This window comes from Terrapene carolina, unplaced genomic scaffold (genome assembly GCF_002925995.2).
Source record: "Terrapene carolina triunguis isolate 2854851 unplaced genomic scaffold, T_m_triunguis-2.0 Scaffold141, whole genome shotgun sequence".
NCBI classification, from domain to species: domain Eukaryota; kingdom Metazoa; phylum Chordata; order Testudines; family Emydidae; genus Terrapene; species Terrapene triunguis.
Window position 1 is genome coordinate 2858066 of NW_020664492.1, and position 20833 is coordinate 2878898.

At 41.0% G+C, this 20833-nt stretch overlaps 1 protein-coding gene across 1 annotated transcript in view; it reads right to left on the reverse strand.

Moving 5' to 3' along the window:
• Positions 1–6540: 6540 nt before the first annotated feature.
• Positions 6541–20833, reverse strand: part of LOC113406801 (phospholipid-transporting ATPase IB) — a 408364-nt gene continuing 394071 nt past the window's right edge. The window contains exons 30-33 of the mRNA XM_029911979.1: positions 14602–14663; positions 14189–14245; positions 8258–8365; positions 6541–6564 (exon numbers count right to left, since the gene is read on the reverse strand). Of these exons, the coding sequence (XP_029767839.1) occupies positions 6541–6564; positions 8258–8365; positions 14189–14245; positions 14602–14663 (251 nt within the window). The remainder of the gene's footprint in view (positions 6565–8257; positions 8366–14188; positions 14246–14601; positions 14664–20833) is intronic.

Genomic DNA, 20833 nt, shown 5'->3' on the forward strand with positions numbered 1-20833 from the left:
TAAGTTTAAAGTCAGTTGGTTTGAATTAAGAAAACACTTAATAGGACACCTTCAAACCAACTCCGCAAGAACATGCAAAAAGCTTTGCTGCCCACAAAGAGAAACTTCTAAATACAAGAACAAATGATTTGGAGAAATCTATAAAGGACCTTAAGCAACCTCATATTCCAAACTGTGAATAATGATATGATTTTTGAGTATATCCCATTACCACAGGACTATAGTTTATTTCTGAGGGAAAGGGCTGGTTTCTCTGTTTTCATGAACAGAGCTATATACTATTTCCAAGGCAACAAATCTGGATATTTTGCCAATTATCTATAGGTGTAAAGGACCTTTACATATGCTGCTTTTCAAATTAAGCTACAGGTATCTGATTTCTAACCGTAGTTTGACGAAACAGTGTGGACAAGGACCAGTCCATATTGGAACAATGTTACAAACCATGGTTAAAGCCCCATGCACACGACCTGCCAGATTCTGTTAGAAACTGATTTACCTGCAATCAAGTTACATTTTGTTAATTGCCTGTATGTTTAGTATGCTAATCCCGTAGCTAGAGTTCTTGCAAATGAGATACAAAGTCCCAAAGTAAGGATACTCAATCAAGGAAGCTCCTTTTCTTCCATATAATTTTTCATAGCTCCAATTAGCCATTTCCATCAAATATTCTAATGACCTTAAACACATCAAAATAGGAGAAAGACTCTCTATATTCCTTGTATACTAGCAACTTATTGATTTACATAATTGGTCTGAAATCTTCCCTTCATGATCGTTTTCTAAGGTCCCTCTTTGTCACGATACCAACATTTGCAACCTTACATTTATCAAAAAAATAATAAAATAAAACACCCAAATACCCTCAAACCTTCTAACTTGCTGAACCTTTTCAAATTTTATTTTTAAGAAAAGTTTCTCCTAGTTGATCAAGTGAACCACATTTTCAGAAAGTAGTCTTTGATTTTGCATTTGAAAAACCAAGCAAGGAAAATTTGCAGAAGCAAAATTCAAAGTTAGGTTAAGGCTGGCTTAATATTTGGCTGTATATTGCCAATTCTGAGTCCAAGATGATTTTTCATAGGCAAGGTTTAAACCTGTGAAAACGAGTTCATATGGGAAAAGCTGACACAACCTTAGGTACAGCTGCATGAATGTAACAGTTTTAAGATCTCCACAAGGATTAAAGTCATATAAGCAATAAATTTATTATACAACTTTAAGACATACCCAGGAGAGATTTGCTGATAAGCTGCCTGTAGGCAGAGAGGTGTTCTTGTTTATAGGACGCCTCTTCATGGTGTACATGTTTATTCCGATAATTTTACATTCACAATATGCCCTTTAAAAAAGATATTCTGTTTCATTTTATTCATCTCTATTTTTTTGTTTTTGGCACATCCTACAGCATGACAACATCAGAGACCTACAATGGCAGATTCGCTTATGAAAGTCATTCATGGATCACAAAAATAACTAAACCATTTCCTAAACAGATGTGTATAAGAGGCATGCATACTTCATTACCCAACTTTAATTTATCTGTACAAAGCACAGGCCAAAGCTCCAGAAAAAGAGTAAGTTCCAAAACCACATCAAGTGCAATGGAGACCCTTTCACATAATTATAAAAATAAACAAGATCAGAAGGCATGAGGACTTCAATCTGCAGGCAGAAGTCTGATTTCTGACTAACATTTGAATGAAGGGTTTCCACAGATTGAAACACTGACATCACAATGTAATGCGCGAGTGAGTGTAGACAAACAAACCACAGTCAGAACAGCCAATTTTCTAACCAGCACCAAACTCTGTGGAAATGAGATGCCAAAAGAACAACAGAAACCTCTGGAAAAAAATTTAAAACTGAGGCGAGGAAAGCAAAAAGACCCACGAAAATAGGAAAATATACACTGAGTTGTAGATGTTGTCAACAGTTGTGTGAAAAATGAAAAGAGTAGTAATGTGAAGCATATTTAACACGACCATGGAAATATTGCAGATTATGCTGCACTAAAAACAGGGCTGCTCTTTTGTGTGGGCTCCTCTTTTCACAATCCATAACATGAATACAGACTCCCTCAAGTAGCCATGAGGTATACTCGGACTAGATTTTAGCCAAAGGACTGGTCACATGACCAGTGGGTTCTTCTAAAACTTTACAGTCCTGGCCAGCCAAACCATTTTTTTGAGGGGGACAAAAGTTAAGAGGACTAACGGAAGAGCTGGGGGTAGGTACATCATGCTCAGAGAACATGAACAAGAAAGGAAAAGAAGCTGCCTGGGGCCCTGGGCCAGAACAAGTAGGGGGCCCCTCCCCACTCCTTCTGCCTGTGGCCCCGCCCCGTTCCACACCTTTTGCCTGCGGCCCTGCCCACAGACCCACCCCTTTCTGCCCCTTCCCCAGGGCCCACCCCTGTTCCACCCAGGGTCTGCCCCTATTTTTCCTCCCCCTACAACTCCTTTTGCTCCTTTCTGCCCCTTCCCCAGGGCCCACCCCTGTTCCACCCAGGGTCTGCCCCTATTTTTCCTCCCCCTACAACCGCTTTTGCTCCTTTCTGCCCCCCCACACTGTGGCCCCAAGACCAGAGAAGCTCTGTCCCCCCGCCATGGCCCTGGGGTGCAGTGGGGAGCGAGAGCTCCTCCAGTTCCAGGGCCGCAGCGGGAGTCTGGGTGCTGGGGCTTCCCCCGACCCACCCGCCCAGCACTTCTGTTGGAGAATGGGGTCGGGGGCTTCCCCTGCCGCCCCGCAGCTTCTCCTGGAGACAGACTCAGGCGGCACTGAGGGCGCGGGGGGGGGGAGGGGAGCTTCTCCCATCCCATGGCTTCTGCCAGAGTCAGGGGCCGCTGGGGGGGGGTTTCCCCCCATGCCACAGATTCTTCTGGGGATGGGGTTTGGGACTGCTGGGGCTTTCCCCGCCTTGCCCGCCTGGTGCTGCTGCCGGAGAGTGGGGTCGGGGTGTGGGGGCTTCCCCCGCCCCGCCTGCCCAGTGGCTGGAGCTCAGGGCTTCCACTGCCCAACGGCAGATTTTTTCCGTTGGCTGGAATCTCTGGGCATGGGCCCCATTGGTCCAGTGGCTAATCCACCACTGCCTAGAAAGCCAGGATGCTGGTAACAGACAGGGGTTGCTGCTGGAAAAGGGTAGTCACTCCCTGGGAAGAGGGAGGAGGGTTTGGAGCTGGTACCCCCTCCTCTAGGAAGGTACTAGAAGAGTAGGAAGCAGTCCAGGGAAGGAGCAGTGAGGCTGGAAGAGTAAAGTCCAGAACTGCTGGGTTGAGGTTCTATGGACTGGAACCCAGAGAAGAGGGTGGGCGCGGGTTCTCCTACCAGCCACTGAGAGAGTGGCACCTGAGGCAGTGAATAGGAAGACTGTCTGGAAGGGGGAAATGCTAAGTGACCTGGCCAGAGGACTGAGTCATGAAGAGGAGGCTGCGGTTCCTGGACTGAGGAGGGGCTACAGACCAGAGAGACAGACCGAGTGATGACATGCAACTGGGGGAAGGGGTGTTGACCTGATGAGCTAATCCCCGGAATGGCCAGGAGGAGGCGCCAGACCAGCAGTGAATGGAGCACCCAGTATCAGACATTATCCTTAAACTCTTTCTGAAAGCACTACATATGAACCAAGAAGCTATCTGATAGACATTTTTGACGTAGGACCGTACTCAACTCAGCCCAAGAAGTGTCCCACTGAAAGCACAGCGTCAGGAAAGAAAATAAAGCTTGCCATTGGCTGGAAGAGCTAGAAATCATCTCTCAAAATTCACGCAGAAAGTTCACTGGAGTGGCCCTGATCTTTTGCTGTTTCCATTAACCAAATTTAGGGCTGATGGTTTAAAAAAAAACATTTTGGTTAAGATATCAGTGATTCTCATCTTGACAAAAGAAAAGGTAAGAAGAAACTAAGAAGAGGCAAGAGAAGTATTAGAAGCTAGAAGCAGATTTACACAAAAAAACCTTGAAGGTACAGTGCCAACTCTGGCTCTTTCAACCATTGGGAAGGCAAAAAGCCTCAAATGTGAAAGACATTAGTAATGCTGATCTGTAATCAAAATATTGTGGCCAAAACAATACTTAAATCATAAGTCTGGAACATGACTGCATACAACATGTCACCCAGCAAAAAACCCGAAACAAAACCTCACCACCACTAAATGCCTAACACGTCAGACTAACCACAGCACAGGAATTTTTTATTTTATTTTATTTTATTTTTATTTTTTAAAGAAAAAACAAGACTAAAAATGGACAATGAAGTTTATGTATGATACAAATCACCTTTGAGCCTTCGGAACAAAATTAATGAGGCAAAGACCAACATAAGATGCTTATATAGAGGGGGGGGGGAAACAGGAACTGTCAAATTGGAGGAGATCAGTGGTATCCTGTCTCTACCAATGGCTAATTCCAGATGCTCCAGAGAAAAGCATAAACCTCCCATAAAGCATTTAACAATACAATATAACAACATGGGAAGAGAGGGTAGAGGGAATCTTCTTGAGCCCAGCTGGTATTCAGATTAAGACCCGAGGCTCAATATATTTTTATTCTAGTGAGTGCAACCACACATGTTATTCTAATTTAGATAGGGCTAAAGCCTGCCTTGACTTTGTGTCTGGCACTCAATGAGGAGAGGAGGACAAAAACAGTCCCCCGACCCCAGAAACCCCATTTATGTGGCCCAGGTAAGGGACAGGCAGAATTGTAGCCCATCCCTATTCCTTTTACAGTACCATGCACCCCAAAAGGGGTAGGAAATAGGCAAAACTATGGCCCTGAACCCTGATGCTCTGACCAACAGAGCTGGCGGGCCACACAGAGGGTAATTAGCTGCAGCTCAAAAAGGAGTTCATTAGAAGAGAAGCAGCCTGTCACTGGGGTAGCAGTAACAGACATTTCCTAATTGCACCATCTCGTCCATATTATGTACCTTATAATATACATAGTTATATATTGATGTACAAAGCTACTGGGTTCAATAATATCTTGAGGCAATGAGTTCCACATACTAACAGGGAGAAGGGATCAGACTGGTGCCCAGTGTGTGCAGTATGCTCTGTTTGCAGAAATTTTCATTCAAAAAAGAGCTAGTCCAAACTGGCACATGTGCACAACTCAGACCATGTAGAGGCAAGGATTGTAGATTCCTTTCTTTCCTCAATACTACCTCCTATGTGAAAAACAACCAAACAAAACACCCAAAGAGGCTCAAGAAACCAAGGGGACCAGGCTGAGGACACCCCTGTCATAGATAATTTTAAAGCCTTCTGGAGGTGTAGACTTCAACTCCTACTTCTAGTACTGTTAGGGAACGAATGCATGGGTTTAAAAAAAGACCACCAAAAAGCTACCAAAGTTTTTCTACTTAATTTCCAGTGTGTCAAATCTCTTTTATTATTGTAAAATTTCCATTAGGTTACACTGGGATTTTATCACTGCTTTGTCTTATTAGCACTATGTTTCATTTGTTGTATTATGAAATGCATTAAGTGAAACAAAAGAAATATGTTGTCTCTGACAGTAGAGAATAACTCTTTAATTCAGTAGTTACTTCCCTTTTGCCCTGAAGGAAAAACCTGCATTTTTTCCCCATGTACGAATGCTCCAAACGTAATGTACAAGAGAAAGAAATACTCACTCAATAGTTTAATAAACCCCAGCAGAAACAATACATCTTTTCAGATGCTTAAATATCTGAGACTCTCCATGCAGACATTTGGTGAATAGATGAAATAAAATGCTTTACACATCATATTTTTGACTCATGATGGGGTGTGCTGGTTGTTATAGACACTAACTAAGCATTATAGTCATAAGGAACTAGGTTGCTTTTAAGTGCTATAGTATTTTGTGTAGTAGAAGTGTTTAATACATTTTGAAAATTAATTTATTTAAACAACTAGAAACACTCTAATGAAAGAGAGATTTAAAAACAAACTATAAACTCTTCACTGTCCCCATTTTGCTTTTAACAAATCTTGATTACTTACAATTGCAAAAAGGAAAAGAGATGGAATAAAGGAATATTTTAAATAGCCTGGAAGAAGAGAGGCAATTCATTTTACAGACTGTAGCCTAGTGTGGTCCCTGCTCATTTGACCATGGTTTGGTATTGTGCAGCAAATTATTTCTCGAGAGCCTCTGTGCAAGTTAATGGAAGTTCTACAGAAGCTTCCTCCATCTTAGGGATCTTCCATCATTTTCAAGAGGTAAAAAACTTCTCTTTTTTCCCCTCTCCTCCCCTCAAAGCATACAAACTAGGGAGCAAAAATATAACACTACAACACAGTGGTACTGTTTAAACTAATGTTTATGCTGAAACCATATATTATATTACATAAGGCTCCCTTTCCCCCAAAGGCTCTTGTACTTTTGCTAAGATGATGAACAACTCCATAATGTCTTCAATAGAGATTACTGATCCAGGAACAGCTATGCAAGTATTGGACTACATAAATGATCTCACTCAATCACTCAGAACGTAAATGTTGTGTTCTCCACAAGAATAAGTATTGTTTTACCCTCAGCAAGATATTAATGTCATATCTCAAGACATCGTTTGTTCTGGAAAACCAAAGAGTATAAAATAACATGGCTTAAGTAGAAAAACATTTTCTAGAAAGTATTTAAGCAAAAATAAAATGCTATTTAACATCAGTTACTTTGCTCTGGGACCTGTGGGTTACATTGTGGTTAACATCCACTCCAGTCATGGTGCTTTTTTTTTTGGCGGGGGTCATTGCAATAAAAAAAGTTCTAAAAAACACTGCATTCTGGAACTGAACTTTATAGTCTGAACCTTCTAATATGTGGGACCAGTTTACCTTGACACTTGTGCATTAAACATGCTGATACATTAATAGCGACATTAAGAGTCTGCTGTTATAGATTGCAAAACCGATTCATGGTTGGGTATGAGACTTAATCAAATTTCAGCCTAATTTATGGAAATGTGAATTAGAGTTGCTGATGCAAATGTGCACTGTGAAACACACTGAGGACATTATGAAATACTATCAAAGGAATTTGGTGTTTGTCTCTGCCAGTCATATGATGGCTGATCCCATCCTGTCAGCTGTCATTCTCTCTCCTTGCTTTAGAAAGCTGTCCATGATAATCTACTAAAGTCTCCATTATCCTCTGCATTGTACCACAATCTAATGAAATATTTATTAGACCAGAACCATGCTGAAGCAGAATGATGCCAGAATTACTACATCATAGGTTGCAATTCCCACTGTCTCTCGCAGACAAAAGGATGCCAACCACTATATGAAATTATGTGAAAAGTAACCTTATAAATAATTAATTAAGTTCATGGATGCTTTGTGTTTCTAATGTGCAAAGATGACAATGTATAAAAATTAATTTGCTTAGGTCCACTATTATAACCATTCTCATTTTGCCTTTTCCTCTTCTCTATAAACAAAAGCATCTTTAAAGGTAACTCCAAACTTGCTGTAAGAGTATCTTTTCCAGTAACTTACTGCGACAACATTGGAGTTTGCTTGGAGTAGTATTTTATGGTATATTTGCTAGCCCCTCATTTCCGAGGACTCTCCTATTCGAAATACTCTCATTGAAGGAGTTTTGACAGGCTCATTATTCTCTCTGTTCACCACTGGTTAAAATAATGACAGGGTGAATTTCACCACCTGCAACAACTGACAATGAAGGAACAAATCCAGAACTCCACTAACATTGTCAGGGGACCTATAACGTATAAGCTTCCCTTCTATTTCTGACCATCCCATAAGTTGTTTTCAGGTACATTCTCTGTTTTCTTTTAACAAGTTAGGAGAAAGGAGTAGTAGAAAACTGAGTATATGAACAGAGGAAACACACAACTCAAAGTTTTAAAATATCAAATTTTTGTCTGGCATTTTGTCAAACCTTTGTTACCAAGAAAATCTCCCAAAGCCATTATTAATGAAGAGCCTAGGTCCATTCCCATCCAAATCAATGGGAAAACTCCATAGACTATCTACAGCACATACAGTGACTTATACTGTGAATAACTTTGAGAACCAAGCTAATTGGTTTTAATTACTATTGTAAAACTTTAACACTTGCAGGGTGCAGGGAGGTTTTAACTAAAGCTTAGGTGCACTCACTGAAGGCATTTCCTTTACAGGCACCATCCTGTTGCTGTATGAGCAATGCAGGTAATATTACTTTCCCAAGGCACTGAAGACAAAGGGCTGCAGTCAGAAAGCACACTCACCAATCTTTCCCATATCCAAGCATGAAAACTAACCTGTCCAAGCATGTCTGGTGCAATGGGAATGGTGGGCCAGATGGCCGAGTAGACTCCGAAGAACACCAACCAGAGCAGCATGCTTCCCCAAACGGCCAGGTGGCTAAACTGTAGAGGTGACAAAAGAGAACACAGTACAGCTCTCTTTCCACTTAATAATGCCCACATTATTATTTTTCTCCTAGGAATCTTTTTCTGTCCAGATCTCTGTCACTCTCAACTCACAGCTGTCTACTGCAGTTGGTTTTAGGCCAGTGGCACAGACTGGTTTAAACAGCACAGACAGCTCCCCTCTTTAATCTTTTCTCCATGACACAGACAACCTTTTCAGCTAGTCTATCTTACTTGTAGCCTCAGAAACTCATCAGATTTTCCTTAGAACTCTGAGGTGCCCTCTGACTCCTGGTTCCCATTTTACTCATACTGGGTTACGTGAGGCACCAACGTGGACGTTTTCAAAGGTATGAGTTAGAGATCACACCCACAAAAGTTCTATTATGCCATTGCATGTATGCATATAAGCCACGTGCAACACTAACATAGCCATTACTGGAAGAAGCTAATAGTGTGTTATACACAACGACTACAAGAATAATCACTATTATGTACTGATTATTTTTTAAATATGTGCTAGGTGATTTATGGATATGGAAGACAATCCATGCCCCGAAGAGTCTACAGTCTAAACAACTAAAAGAAATGGATGAGGGAAAAGGAAGCAACATAATACCAAAGTGATCAAGGAGATGTACTGCATAAGTTGAATACAAACAGTGTGATGTCATAAATGACTGTACATATACACTATTGCCAAAGGAGGGTTTTAGAGACTTAAGATGGAAAGCGGAGTTTACCTTTAATACTGAAGAAGTGAATGCCATTTTATTTGGGCTCACACGCACTGTCATGTGTTATTGCATTTCAAAAAAAGGAGAGAGTGTTATCTAGCAGATAGAGCAGGGGAACTATAAGCCAGGACGCCAAGATTCTGTGCCTGAAACTGTCACTGATTTTTCTAGGTGGCAAATCACTTCAACGTCCAGAGCTGCAATTTACTCATCTGTCAAACAAGTAAAATAATACCTGCTTTGCATGGGTACTGTAAGGCTTAATTAATGCTAGTAAAGAGCTTTGAGATCCTGGATGAAAAGCACGACAGATGCAGGGTATAGTTCTTAATAATAAATACATATTTTAAATGCTGATCACAGACATATATTGAACTTTCTGATTATGTGTTGAGAGAATCTTACTAGTCCACATTCTGAAAGGTGAATGCTGATGACCTTTCTGGAGAAAAATATGATGGACCATCAGGTCATTTAACAAGGTCCTATTGTACCAGTTTGCATTCTCATGCATATGTATTTTGACAGCTTGTAGGTGGTTAAAAAAATAAGTAAAAAATATTTAGAATACATACCAGACCAAAATTTTTAAAGAAATAATTTTAATAGTAATAATCTTACTGCTAACAACACTTAGCATTTACATAGTTAAGTGTGTTAAAGTTGCTTTATAAAATGAACTTATTAATCCTCAAAACAGCCTGATGGGGTGATCTGGAAATATTAGTGCCTTAATTTTATAGATGGCAAAATATGAGGCAGAAAGCTGGAATGATTTATTTGCTTAGACATACGGCCTCCTGAACAGGCTGCTTGTAAAAAACAACTCATTTTAGTTACTATTTTAAAAGTTTTTCTTACAGTTTTTAATGTTTATTTTATTTTAAATGAATGTAAATAATACAGGGGCAGCTTGTTTCTGTGCTCACTATGGGCTCAATCTCACAAGGTGTTAGTGTCATCATCTCCCACTGACTTTAGTTCTGATTGAGAAAAGCACTTAAAACACATGCTTAGGTCCTTTCCTAAATAGGGATGGACTTAAGCACATACTTAAGTGCTCTCCTGAATCAGAGACTTCTGTAGTAGCTGAGGGCGCTGAACACCTCCCAGCATTCAGCTCTTGTGGAGCTGCTGCAGGAATTCATATTTAAAGAAAAAATAGAATTACATGAGAAAAAAACCTGCAAAAAATCATTTTCAGAGCAGATTATTGCTCCCTCTGAGCTGCAGCAATTTCAGGCAATAAGCCAGCAGACTCAGCACTGTTCAGGTTGAAGCTTTTGCTACAAGTTGTTAGAGTCACTAAGATTAAAAGTGACAAAAATAAGCGGAGGAAGATCTATAAGGGCTTTTTTTGCTTTTTAACAGGTGTATTTATGGAGAATGAGGGTGAAAGCGCATCTTCCTCTCCCCTTGCTCCAACCACATTGCCCCTCTCTGCAAACCCTTCACTAGATGCTTCTCTAATTCTACAACAGCTTTAAGCTCTTCAGCCTCACTTTCATCATGCTCTGATGCTGCCCCTACTTACATCTCTTCTCTCGTGTCCTCCCCATCTTTCTTCTTATGGTCACGTTAATGGCTTCTCCCAACACCTCATACGTGTCCTTTTCCAGCTTTCAGCCATGTGCCTTCTTTCATGATCCCTAGGCTTGGAACAGCCTCCTACTTCCTGTATGCCATGTGCCCTCCCTCTCCTGCTTGAAATTCCTCCTTCAACACTTAATTTGGGTTGTCTCGCATTGTTGATTTCACACTAAAATGAACTGGCTGATTATTCTGATGTAATAGGTGTAAACCAGAAGTAACCGTTGAAGGTATAAAATCAATGTAAGTCAAAGGAAGATCAGGCCCATAGTGTCTCCAGTTTTCTCTTGCTGGTCTGTGTACCCTAGCTATTTTAATTAATTTGTAAGCTCTTCTGAGGCAGGAAGCTGAGCTACTATAAGTGTTCGTTGTGAAGAGCATGTTGCCGTGCTACATATAAACTATGTACAGCAGTAAGTCATTCTGAACTGTGCCACTCTAAAGTTTTAGCTGTACATCATGGAACGACCATTGGTCAGACCACTCCCTCCACCCTGCTTACTGGATAAGTCAGGATAGGATCTGCTGTGCATCTGTTTCAGATCTATATTTAGAGCTTTCAGTTATACCTATCACATTCTCTCATGTGGCCAAGTGTATCTCTCACTCTTGAGAATAAACCTGCATGTAACCAATCCACTCGATGATGGAGAAGAGGCTCTCAGTCATACATTTAATACTCTTCAAGTAATACGAATGTTCTCCATGCATTGATTCACTCACAGCTGAAACAATAAGTGTTACCAACACAAGGCCCCCAGGGAGAAGCAAATCACCACAGGGCCCAAGTCAGTGAGTGAGGAATTAGGAGGAACTTTTCTTTACATTATTTTTATATCAGAAAAACTCATGCGACTAATATATAAAAGAAAGGAGAAAAAAAAAAAACATGTCCTGCTGACAGGGAAGATTTTTTGCACATGCTGACATTTTATTAATAAAATTCTAGTATCAAAAAACATAGGGATTTATTGACCAGTATAAGTGCCTTTTTGGCTAAATTCAGAAAGCAGCAGGGTCAGTAATTGGTGTCTTTTCAGTCACATGGGGATAATTATTCAGGGAAGAGGGATAAGAAACATCAAATTATTCTGAATGTTACAGGATTTGAAGAGGCCCCATATGTCTAGGAAGCAGATTTGGATGCATCCACTTAGAGTGTGTGTGGTGTTCATTTGTTTTTAATAAATGTTTTACATTTTAAAATGGCACTGAACTACACATTAAAAAAAATCTATGAACAAACACCAACAAAAATAGCACTTATGTTCTTTTATATTTTTAGATGAGGGAATGAGGCACCACATTCAAAATAATAAAGTCTAATAAAATGATCCACTTTTTCATCTTCAAAATGTTGTACAAACATTAACTAACTAATCCTCACAACTCCTCTGTGAGGTATCTAAGTAAGTATTGTTACATTTTAAAGCTGGAGGAGCGGAGGCAGTGAGATTAAAGGACTTGGCCAAGTCCATTAAGGGAAGTCAGTGGGGTCCGATGGGATATGAACGCAAGAGCCCCTGGATCACCTGCTTGTGCTCAGAACACTAGACCACCTCACTCCATTTATACTAGTAATACCACCGGGTTAAACCTTTATTGTTACTACGCAAATAAGAATAAATGATTTGTGAGGAACTTTACAGACATAATAGTCCCTGTTCCAAAGAGTTTGGTATAGTTAACAGTTACAAAAAGAAAGTTATTTGCAGCTGAATCATATATAGCCTGCAGAGTACTCCGTGGCCTACATTTTTAAGTGATTAGTGATTTTGGATGCCTTGATTCTTATATGCCCCACTTAAGACACCTCAAACTCCTATAAGATGTCTCAAATTGGGTGCCTAAAAATTGAAGCACCCAAAAACCACTGGTCATTTTGGAAAATTTAGATGTTAAAATTTCTGAAAAAATTCTGTTAAGGAGGCATCAAGAGAGAAAATCATTGGATTTCTTGGATGCTATTACCCTAGATTCTGCCACCAATGGTATGCCTACCTATTGGACAGCAAGTAATAGCCAATCATTGCTGTGAATGACTCATGAATCTGAGGGTCAGAGAATATGTACGGTTTTCAATTATCCCCACATCTAATCAATTCTGTGGTTCAGAAAATGCAACAATATTTGAAAACACAAAGAGAGCACTAGTATATAAAAAACTCAGGTTTTTACTCACGAAAGCTTATGCCCAAATAAATGTGTTAGTCTTTAAGGTGCCACCAGACTCCTTTTTGTTTTTGAAAAATAAAGAATTGCCCCAAAAAAGGGTCTGGCACAAAGCCAACTGAAGTCAGTGGAGGTCAAGCCCTAATTACCTATTGGTTGCTGGACACCTTTTGTTTGGTACTGCATGTATTACTTCCAAAGTGGCTATGTAGTGGATCAGATAATGGAAAAGATGTAGATTACAGGCCAAATTCACTGACTATAATGGAGTTACTCCAATGATGGCCATACCCAATATATTAATTTAGACTGTTTACAGGAGCCAGGCTAATAAAAATGTTTCTCTTTTTCCACTTCAAAGTTTTGATGCCACGTCCTTGTCATTATATTATGCTTAGGGCCCTACCAAATTCACGCTCCATTTTGGTCAATTTCATGGCCATAGGATTTTTGAAATACAGCAGACCCTCGCTAGAACGCGTGTCTCTATAGCGCGAATTCGGTTATAGCATGGGACTGCGCATGGATCCCAAATTTAATTACCTTCATTGGAATCCATGGTAACGCGGTCCCCACTATGACGAGGTCCCCACGTTAACGCGGGACCGCGCATGGATCCAAAACCCCACATTCTAGCGGGGGTCTGGTATAGTAAATTTCATGATTTCAGCTATTTAAATCTGAAATTTCATGGTGCTGTAACTGTAGGGGTCCTGGCACAAAACAGAGTTATGAAGGGGTCACAAGGTTATTGTGGGGGGTGGGGGTTTGTGGTATTGCTACCCTTACTTCTGTGCTGCTGCTGGCGGGGTGCTGCCTTCAGAGCTGGATGCCCGGCCAACAGTCACCGCTCTCCGGCTGCCAAGCTCTGAAGGCAGTGCAGATGTAAGGGTGGCAATACCGCGACCCCCCCCTAAAATAACCTTGTGACCCCCCTGCAACTCCCTTTTGGGTGGACCCCCAATTTGAGAAACGCTGGTCTCCCCCATGAAATCTACTATACAGATTTCATGGGGGGAGACCAGATTTCACCGTCTGTGACACGTTTTTCACAGCCATGAATTTGGTAGGGCCCTAATTATGCTCTGTCATCTGCAGTTATCCCCTAATACAAACATACTCTATGAAGTGAAAAGCAAGGAAAACAGTGATGTAACTCCAGATGAGAGATAATTGTAACCCAGATGAAAATACAACTACACTACCTCCACTTCAAACCTAAATACAAAAAATTGTAAATTTCTATATTAAAATATAAAACATAAAATATGAAGAGAGATGTGGGCAAGAAAGATACCAAAAAAGATTGAGGACCACTTACTTTAGTCCATGCTGTGGTTTCTAAACCAGCTTTCAAACAAACAGTAACCACAACATACTGTGGAAAGAAAGAAATGGAGGAAATATATTATATTCAGCATATATATCCCACACCTAGCTGTTTAACTTTCCCCCTTCTAAAAATAACAATACTTTTATTTATATGCTGTCCATCCCCAAAGGCCTCTGGGCACCTAACAGAACTAAAAGCATAATTTTTACACAATATTGTTCAGTAAATTTCTGAAAGAGGGAATGAAAAAGAAAAGACAAAACATTTATACACAGACACACACACACACATACGGTGTAATTCTAATCTCACTCATACACCTACTGATGTATATCAGTGTCTGATTGGAAGCAACTCTACTATTCAGCAAAATTGCTAAGATATAAATGCTAAGAACTTACTGTATAAACGATGTTTCCAACAAATAAATAGTCTGGTCCTTGGCCATTTGTGAACACTGCATCTGAAAGAGAGATAACAAAGCTTATCATCATATTTTATAATCAGTGTATCAATAGAATAAAAGGGGAGAATTTCAAAGACAAAGATTTTCAATAACGTGTTTGAAAAAATCTCTCCCGAATTTGTCTTTGTAGAGTGCCTTTCATACTCTATGCTTCTCAAAGCACTTTAAAAAAGCAATATGTTAGAAATTGGTAATGCAGTGTTGTGTTTATATGCTCAGAAATAGCACTTTATATGCTCAGAAACAGCACAGTCACAACCTTAGTTGTTAAAAACTATTTTAGTGAGAGAATGAATGTTTGCCAGGCACTAACAAACAAATTGTCTAGAAGAGCTAAGGAATTTTCTGTGTCACTCTGTGCTGCATATTGATACCTCTAATATTTTTTTAAATTTGATATTCCTTCAAAGTAAATAGATTTTAAACATAAAATGATTTGTAGTGATTTGTAGCCAAATGAGGTTGCTAGTGGATACATGTAACACCTAAAACATCTTAATGGGTGTTAATGTATCAACTGACTGGCATTCAGTCTTAGACACCCTTTCTCCTGGCAGAAAGCGTGCAGAAGGGTGTGAGTACAGGTTGATCTATCATCTAAAAGTGCCAAGCTTAGCAATACTTCAAGTGTCCATTTAGTCATTCTTAGCACTTGCCAACTTAAAATAGAGGTCTATGAAAGAACACATGACAGCCACATGAATGCCAAATGGACTCATAATTATTGGAACCTTCAAGCATTACCCAAGCATGAACACCATTTATGTTTTCATAGGTTTCAAGATGTCTGCTAGAGAAGTATACAAGACTGGAGTTGGAACAGACTTGGCATAGTGCTTATGACCTTGAGTGGTTTCACTTTTTGAATTTATGTGCAGGACTGGACTTCATATTAGCAAACTGGGATCATTTACTGATATGGCTTGTAGTCTTACATTGATCATGGATCTTCATTCAAGCAGAAGCAGCAGCTTTTTTCAGCTTCCCGACAGAGTTCTGCTGATACAGCTCTGTCCTGCTTGTCAATACCCTCAATTTTCAAACCTTAACCCTCTCCTGAATAGGAGCTGCCAATCATGCCTACTTTAATTATTCCAAATTGTAGATAGACGGAGAAATGTTCATTAAAGGCGAAGGCCTGTTTTCATCTGTGAACTAAACAGCATTTGAACTTAGATTTTTGTAGGTAAAAGTACATTTGCAATCACCTACTGTCCAACCAGTGTAGTTACACTGACCATCCAGTTTGGATTTGCTGCTCAATAATTACATTGAAGTGGTACTGGACACTGCTGCAAAATCCTACCTTAATGCCTCAAAGTGGCGCAGCAGTGACCCTGGCTTGTCTGACAGAGAGGATAGCGGAGTGTATTCTTCAGTAGGTTCAACCATGCTATTAAGGTGTCAGACTAACAACCCAGGGAGAGGACATCTGTCCTCCTTCTTGAGGTTGGGTGCTAGCTAAGTTGAGGAGGTAAACTCACCACTGACAGCATAGCCAGTGGGTGGATGAAGAAATGGCTAAAACAACATGAATAAATGGGTCCCAGCTCCCCGTGCGCGCCTTGATCCGTTCTATGACAGTAGTCGGGAGTTCAGTTGATGAGAGGCTGTTAAGAATCTCAGGAGCCAGAAAAAGGACTGCCCTTTCAGTGTGCACCTATAACTGCAGGACACTGATGAGAGGCAATTCGATCAACCATCTAATGGAGGAGAAGGCAAGGACAGCCTGAGGAAACCTTGGTCTCTGCGAAACACAATGAAGAAAGGAGATGGAAGTGAAGTGGAGAGAAAAAAGTACCATCAAGTTGGGAAAAGGAGAAGGCGCAAGAACCGTTGGAGGAATCGGCTTCATCACCAACAAGGAATGGTCTTCAAAAATCATCTCCAGCAAGTTCAAGTCATCATGCATTGGAGTGCCACACCTCCAACTGAACAAGAACAGCACCCTCAAGATTATTCAGAATTATGCTCCCACAAGCACAAGCGAAGATGCCGATGTGGAAGAATTCTACCAGGAGCTCGAGGAAACCCTCGCTCAAAAATCCACATATACGATTGCGAAGGGAGATTTCAGTGCCAAAGCTGTAAGAGGGAAAGAAGGTGAAAAATTAATTGGAAGGTATGGCACTGGTGAACAGAATCCACGAGAAGAGCGACTGGCAACTCTGGCGGAGACTAAAGAAATGTTCATTGGTAACACCTAGAAGAAGGCCAAGAGGAGGTGGACATGAATCGTGCCCAATGCGAAGAACAAGAACAAGATTGATTATATTCTGATCAATAAGTGGCGCATTATACAAGACATCTCAGTAGTGCCATCATTTAACACCGGTAGTGACCATCACTTGCTCAGAGCACGGGTCAACTTCAATGAAAAGGTGGAGAAGAAAGCACTACAGATGGCAAATCAGAGACAGCGCCCAAAAATATTTGACAAGGCAATCTTGAAAGCGAACATTTCTAAAGAAGACTGGAGTCTTATAGATAATGGTGATGAGGATTATAAAAACTTCACTGATAAGTTGAGGCAATGCGTGAAATTAGCCAAGAAAGAAAGACTGAAAAGAGCAAAGGGAAGAATCTCAGAGGAAACATGGAACTTGCTAGAGAAGCAGAGGAATATGAAGCAAAATGACGGTGACAAACTTGATTACTCCCTCCTCTGCAAGTTGATAAGAAGAAGACTAAAGGAGGACTTCGAGAAGTACCAAAATGAAAGGCTCTTAAAGATGTCTGAAGATCACAGAAGCCTCAAAAAATGCAAAAGGGAATTGACACTGTACAGGTCAACAATAATGGTGTTGAAGAACAGGGAGAGAAAACCAGTAATTGACAGAACAGGGATGGAAGTGGTCTGCAAAGATTTCTACACCAAACTGTTCACGTCTCAGATAAATGTCCCAGTAACCAACACTTCAACAGACCAATGAGCATGTACTCCCAGTCCTTTTCAGAGAAGTTCAACATGCAGTTCACAAAATGAAGGAAGGAAAAGCCCCAGGTAAAGATGGACTGGCAATCGAAATAAGAGCTGGAGGCCAAGACCTCTGGGAAACCCTTGCTCAGAGGTTTAGCTGTTACTTGGAAATGCAGAAGATACCATCTAGCTGGAAGGAGTCCAACACCATTCTGCTGTACAAGAAGGGCGACCGTGAAGATCTAAACAACTATTGTTCAATATGCCTGCTCTCACATGTCTATAAGCTGTTCACCAAAATAATAACAAACCGACTCTCACAGAGTCTGGACAAGCAGCAGCCAAGACAGCAGGCAGGCTTTTGAAGGAATTTCAGTACAATGGACCATATTTTCACTATAAACCAGCTATTGGAACTCTCACGGGAATACAAATTCCCTTTATGTATTGCCTTCATCGACTATGAAAAAGCGTTCGACAGTATAGAGATCAATGCAATGTTGAAAGCACATTGACACAAACGATATCAAACTATTAAAGGAAGCAAATTCTGACTGCACAACAGATATAACCTTGTTTGATACTCCCCTTTGCATCCCAGTTAAGAAAGGTGTGAAACAAGGAGACAGTTTCACCGAAACTCTTCACAGCCTGCCTCAAAATGGTAATGAGGCAGATAAATTGGAAGGGTGGAATCAACATCAACGGAGAGCAGTTAAACCATCTCAGATTCACGGATGATATTGTGTTGATCGCCGAAAATGCTATCAAACTACAGAAAATGCCGCGAGAACTCAACCCAAAAAGCAGCCAAGTTGGACTGAAAATTAACTGCTCCAAAACGAAATTTATGTGGTCTGACACCTTACCAAAAGCCCAAATAACAAGCAAGGGAGAACAAATAGAAGAAGTTGAGCAATAAGTCTATTTAGGCCAAGAAATTAACATGCGGCATGATCAGGAAGGTGAACTCTCGCAAAGAAAGAAAGCAGGTTGGTGCACATTCAATTCTATCAAGGATGTCCTCCAAGGAAAAATCAACAAGGCAACACGTGCCAACCTCTTCAACTCAACAGTACTGCCAGCAATGTTGTACGGCAGCGAAACATGGGTACTGACGAAGACAGAGGAGCAGCAACTGTCTGTCACGGAGAGGGTGATGGAAAGAAGAATTCTGGGAATTTCAATCTGTGACCGAGTTCCCAATGAAGTGATCAGACAGCAATGTGGAGTGTAGGACATTGTTGTTGAGAGCAGGCATAGTAAAATGCGATGGGCCGGGCATATAGCGAAGATCACTGACAATCGATGGACTGCAGCTGTTCCCGTGGGTACCACTTGGCAACTAAAACGACCACTTGACCGACCTCCAAAGAGATGGGAAGATTTTATTGTGAAAAGACATGGCTGCACATGGAAAAGGAAGGCCAGGATACGAGAAGAATGGAAGACGTGTTGTGATCAGCACAATCTATACGAGGGCTGAAGGACCAATTGATTAAGGTGATCAAGGTGAAGGTATTGGACAAATGATGGGGGTCAGAACTGTAACTTACTTTTCCCCCTCGGAATCCTTTAGTCTAGGCCTTGCCGTTTGGCATCCCTGGCTGCTGAGAGAGATAAAAGGTATTTACTGAAAGTGTGGTGTGATTTAAAACTGCTTCCTAGCCAGTATGGATGGGAGCTTGTTTGGTTTCTTGTCATAGAAAACTGTAATCACCTTATCTCTTCTATTATCTCCAGTGCATCTTAACAATGCCAAGAGAGGCTTACTTTAGTGTCTGCTGCTTAAGTTTGTAGTGAAATTTGTCTATGTGTGGCCATATTGGTTGTCATGGATCCAATGTAATCTGGCCTAGTTACTCTGTACTTATAGTACGGTGTCATGGGAAACACTTAAGTTCAGATATCTAAGTACTTTTCAATGTAATTACTAGATTTTTTTAAATATTCTAACATTATACTGCATTCCATGACCTCATTCTTTGGGAAGTCAGTGGCCCTGCAAAGAAAGTCCTTTCTGTTAATAAGAAAGAATCTGAAGATGTGCAGAAAATATCTATCTTTAGGGATATGCATTCACTGAATATATGCAGTCTTTATCCTAAGGAACTCAAGTGGGTAAAGAACATCCCAGTGTGAATGAAACATTTTTGTCTGAAGCTTTAAAAACACTTTTTACTCCAACATAAAGAAAGTTGAAAACTTTATATTCGCCCCTCTTTGGAGCATAATTTAGCATAATTTTTCAGAAATTAAATTATTAATATTGGAGAAGAATGAGCATCATAATCTATTTCATTTGTTGACACCTAAAAGGGCACTTTAAGAGAATATTTGTATTTAAGATAATAGTTAGGGACAGATCAAGAAGTTAAGGAAAAAAATATAAACAAACAAAAGTTTCTTAATTGTAACTTCTGGACAGATCAACCTAAAACAGAATTTAGAGAGGAGCTGTTTATTTTAACCCAATAACAGTACTGGTTGTTATGCATGATAAGATATGAGTAATCCTATTTCTTGAGTCAGGTAATAAGTAGACTGTAAGAGTTTGTCTTGTGCATGTATACTCCTCAGGGCATTCTGTGCCAAAAAATTAAAAATTATGTGCACAATATTGCAAAATTCTGCAAAATTTATTTGTCAAATAAATGTGGAGGCTTCAGCATGGCATTGGGGAGCTTAGGTCAGTGGCTGCATAGAGGTGGGAGATCACTGTGCAGTTCCCCTCCCACCCCCCAGGACACGGATTCAGCGGTGAGGCTGCATCCAACCCTGACATAGCACAAAGACTGGGCCTGCCCCAGAAACACTCCAGGGCCCTGCCCCTCCGTGCCTGGTGCACCAGGTGTGGGCAGGCAGGCTCAGCAATGCAGGATCCAAGTGTGGAGGGGCTTAGTGTGGGGGGATCCAGGTGTGAGTTGAGAGGGCTCTGTGTGGGGCAATCTGGATGCAATCTCAGTAGGGGATCTGAGTTCAGGGGGGATTTGGATGCACAGGGGCTTGTTGTGGGGTTCTGGGTGCCATGGTAATGGGACTCTGCAGGAGGGTCCAGGTGAAGGTGGTTGGGGCTCAGCGGGGAGGGGGAGTCTGGATGTGGGGAGGATAGAGCTCAGCAGGGGGATCTGGGGTGCTCAGTGGGGGGGTTCCAGTTGCTGGTGAAGTGGAGCTCAGTGGAGTGGGGATCCATGTGAAGCTGGTTGGGGCTCGGTAGGGTGGCGATCCGGGTGCGGGTGGCTTGTCG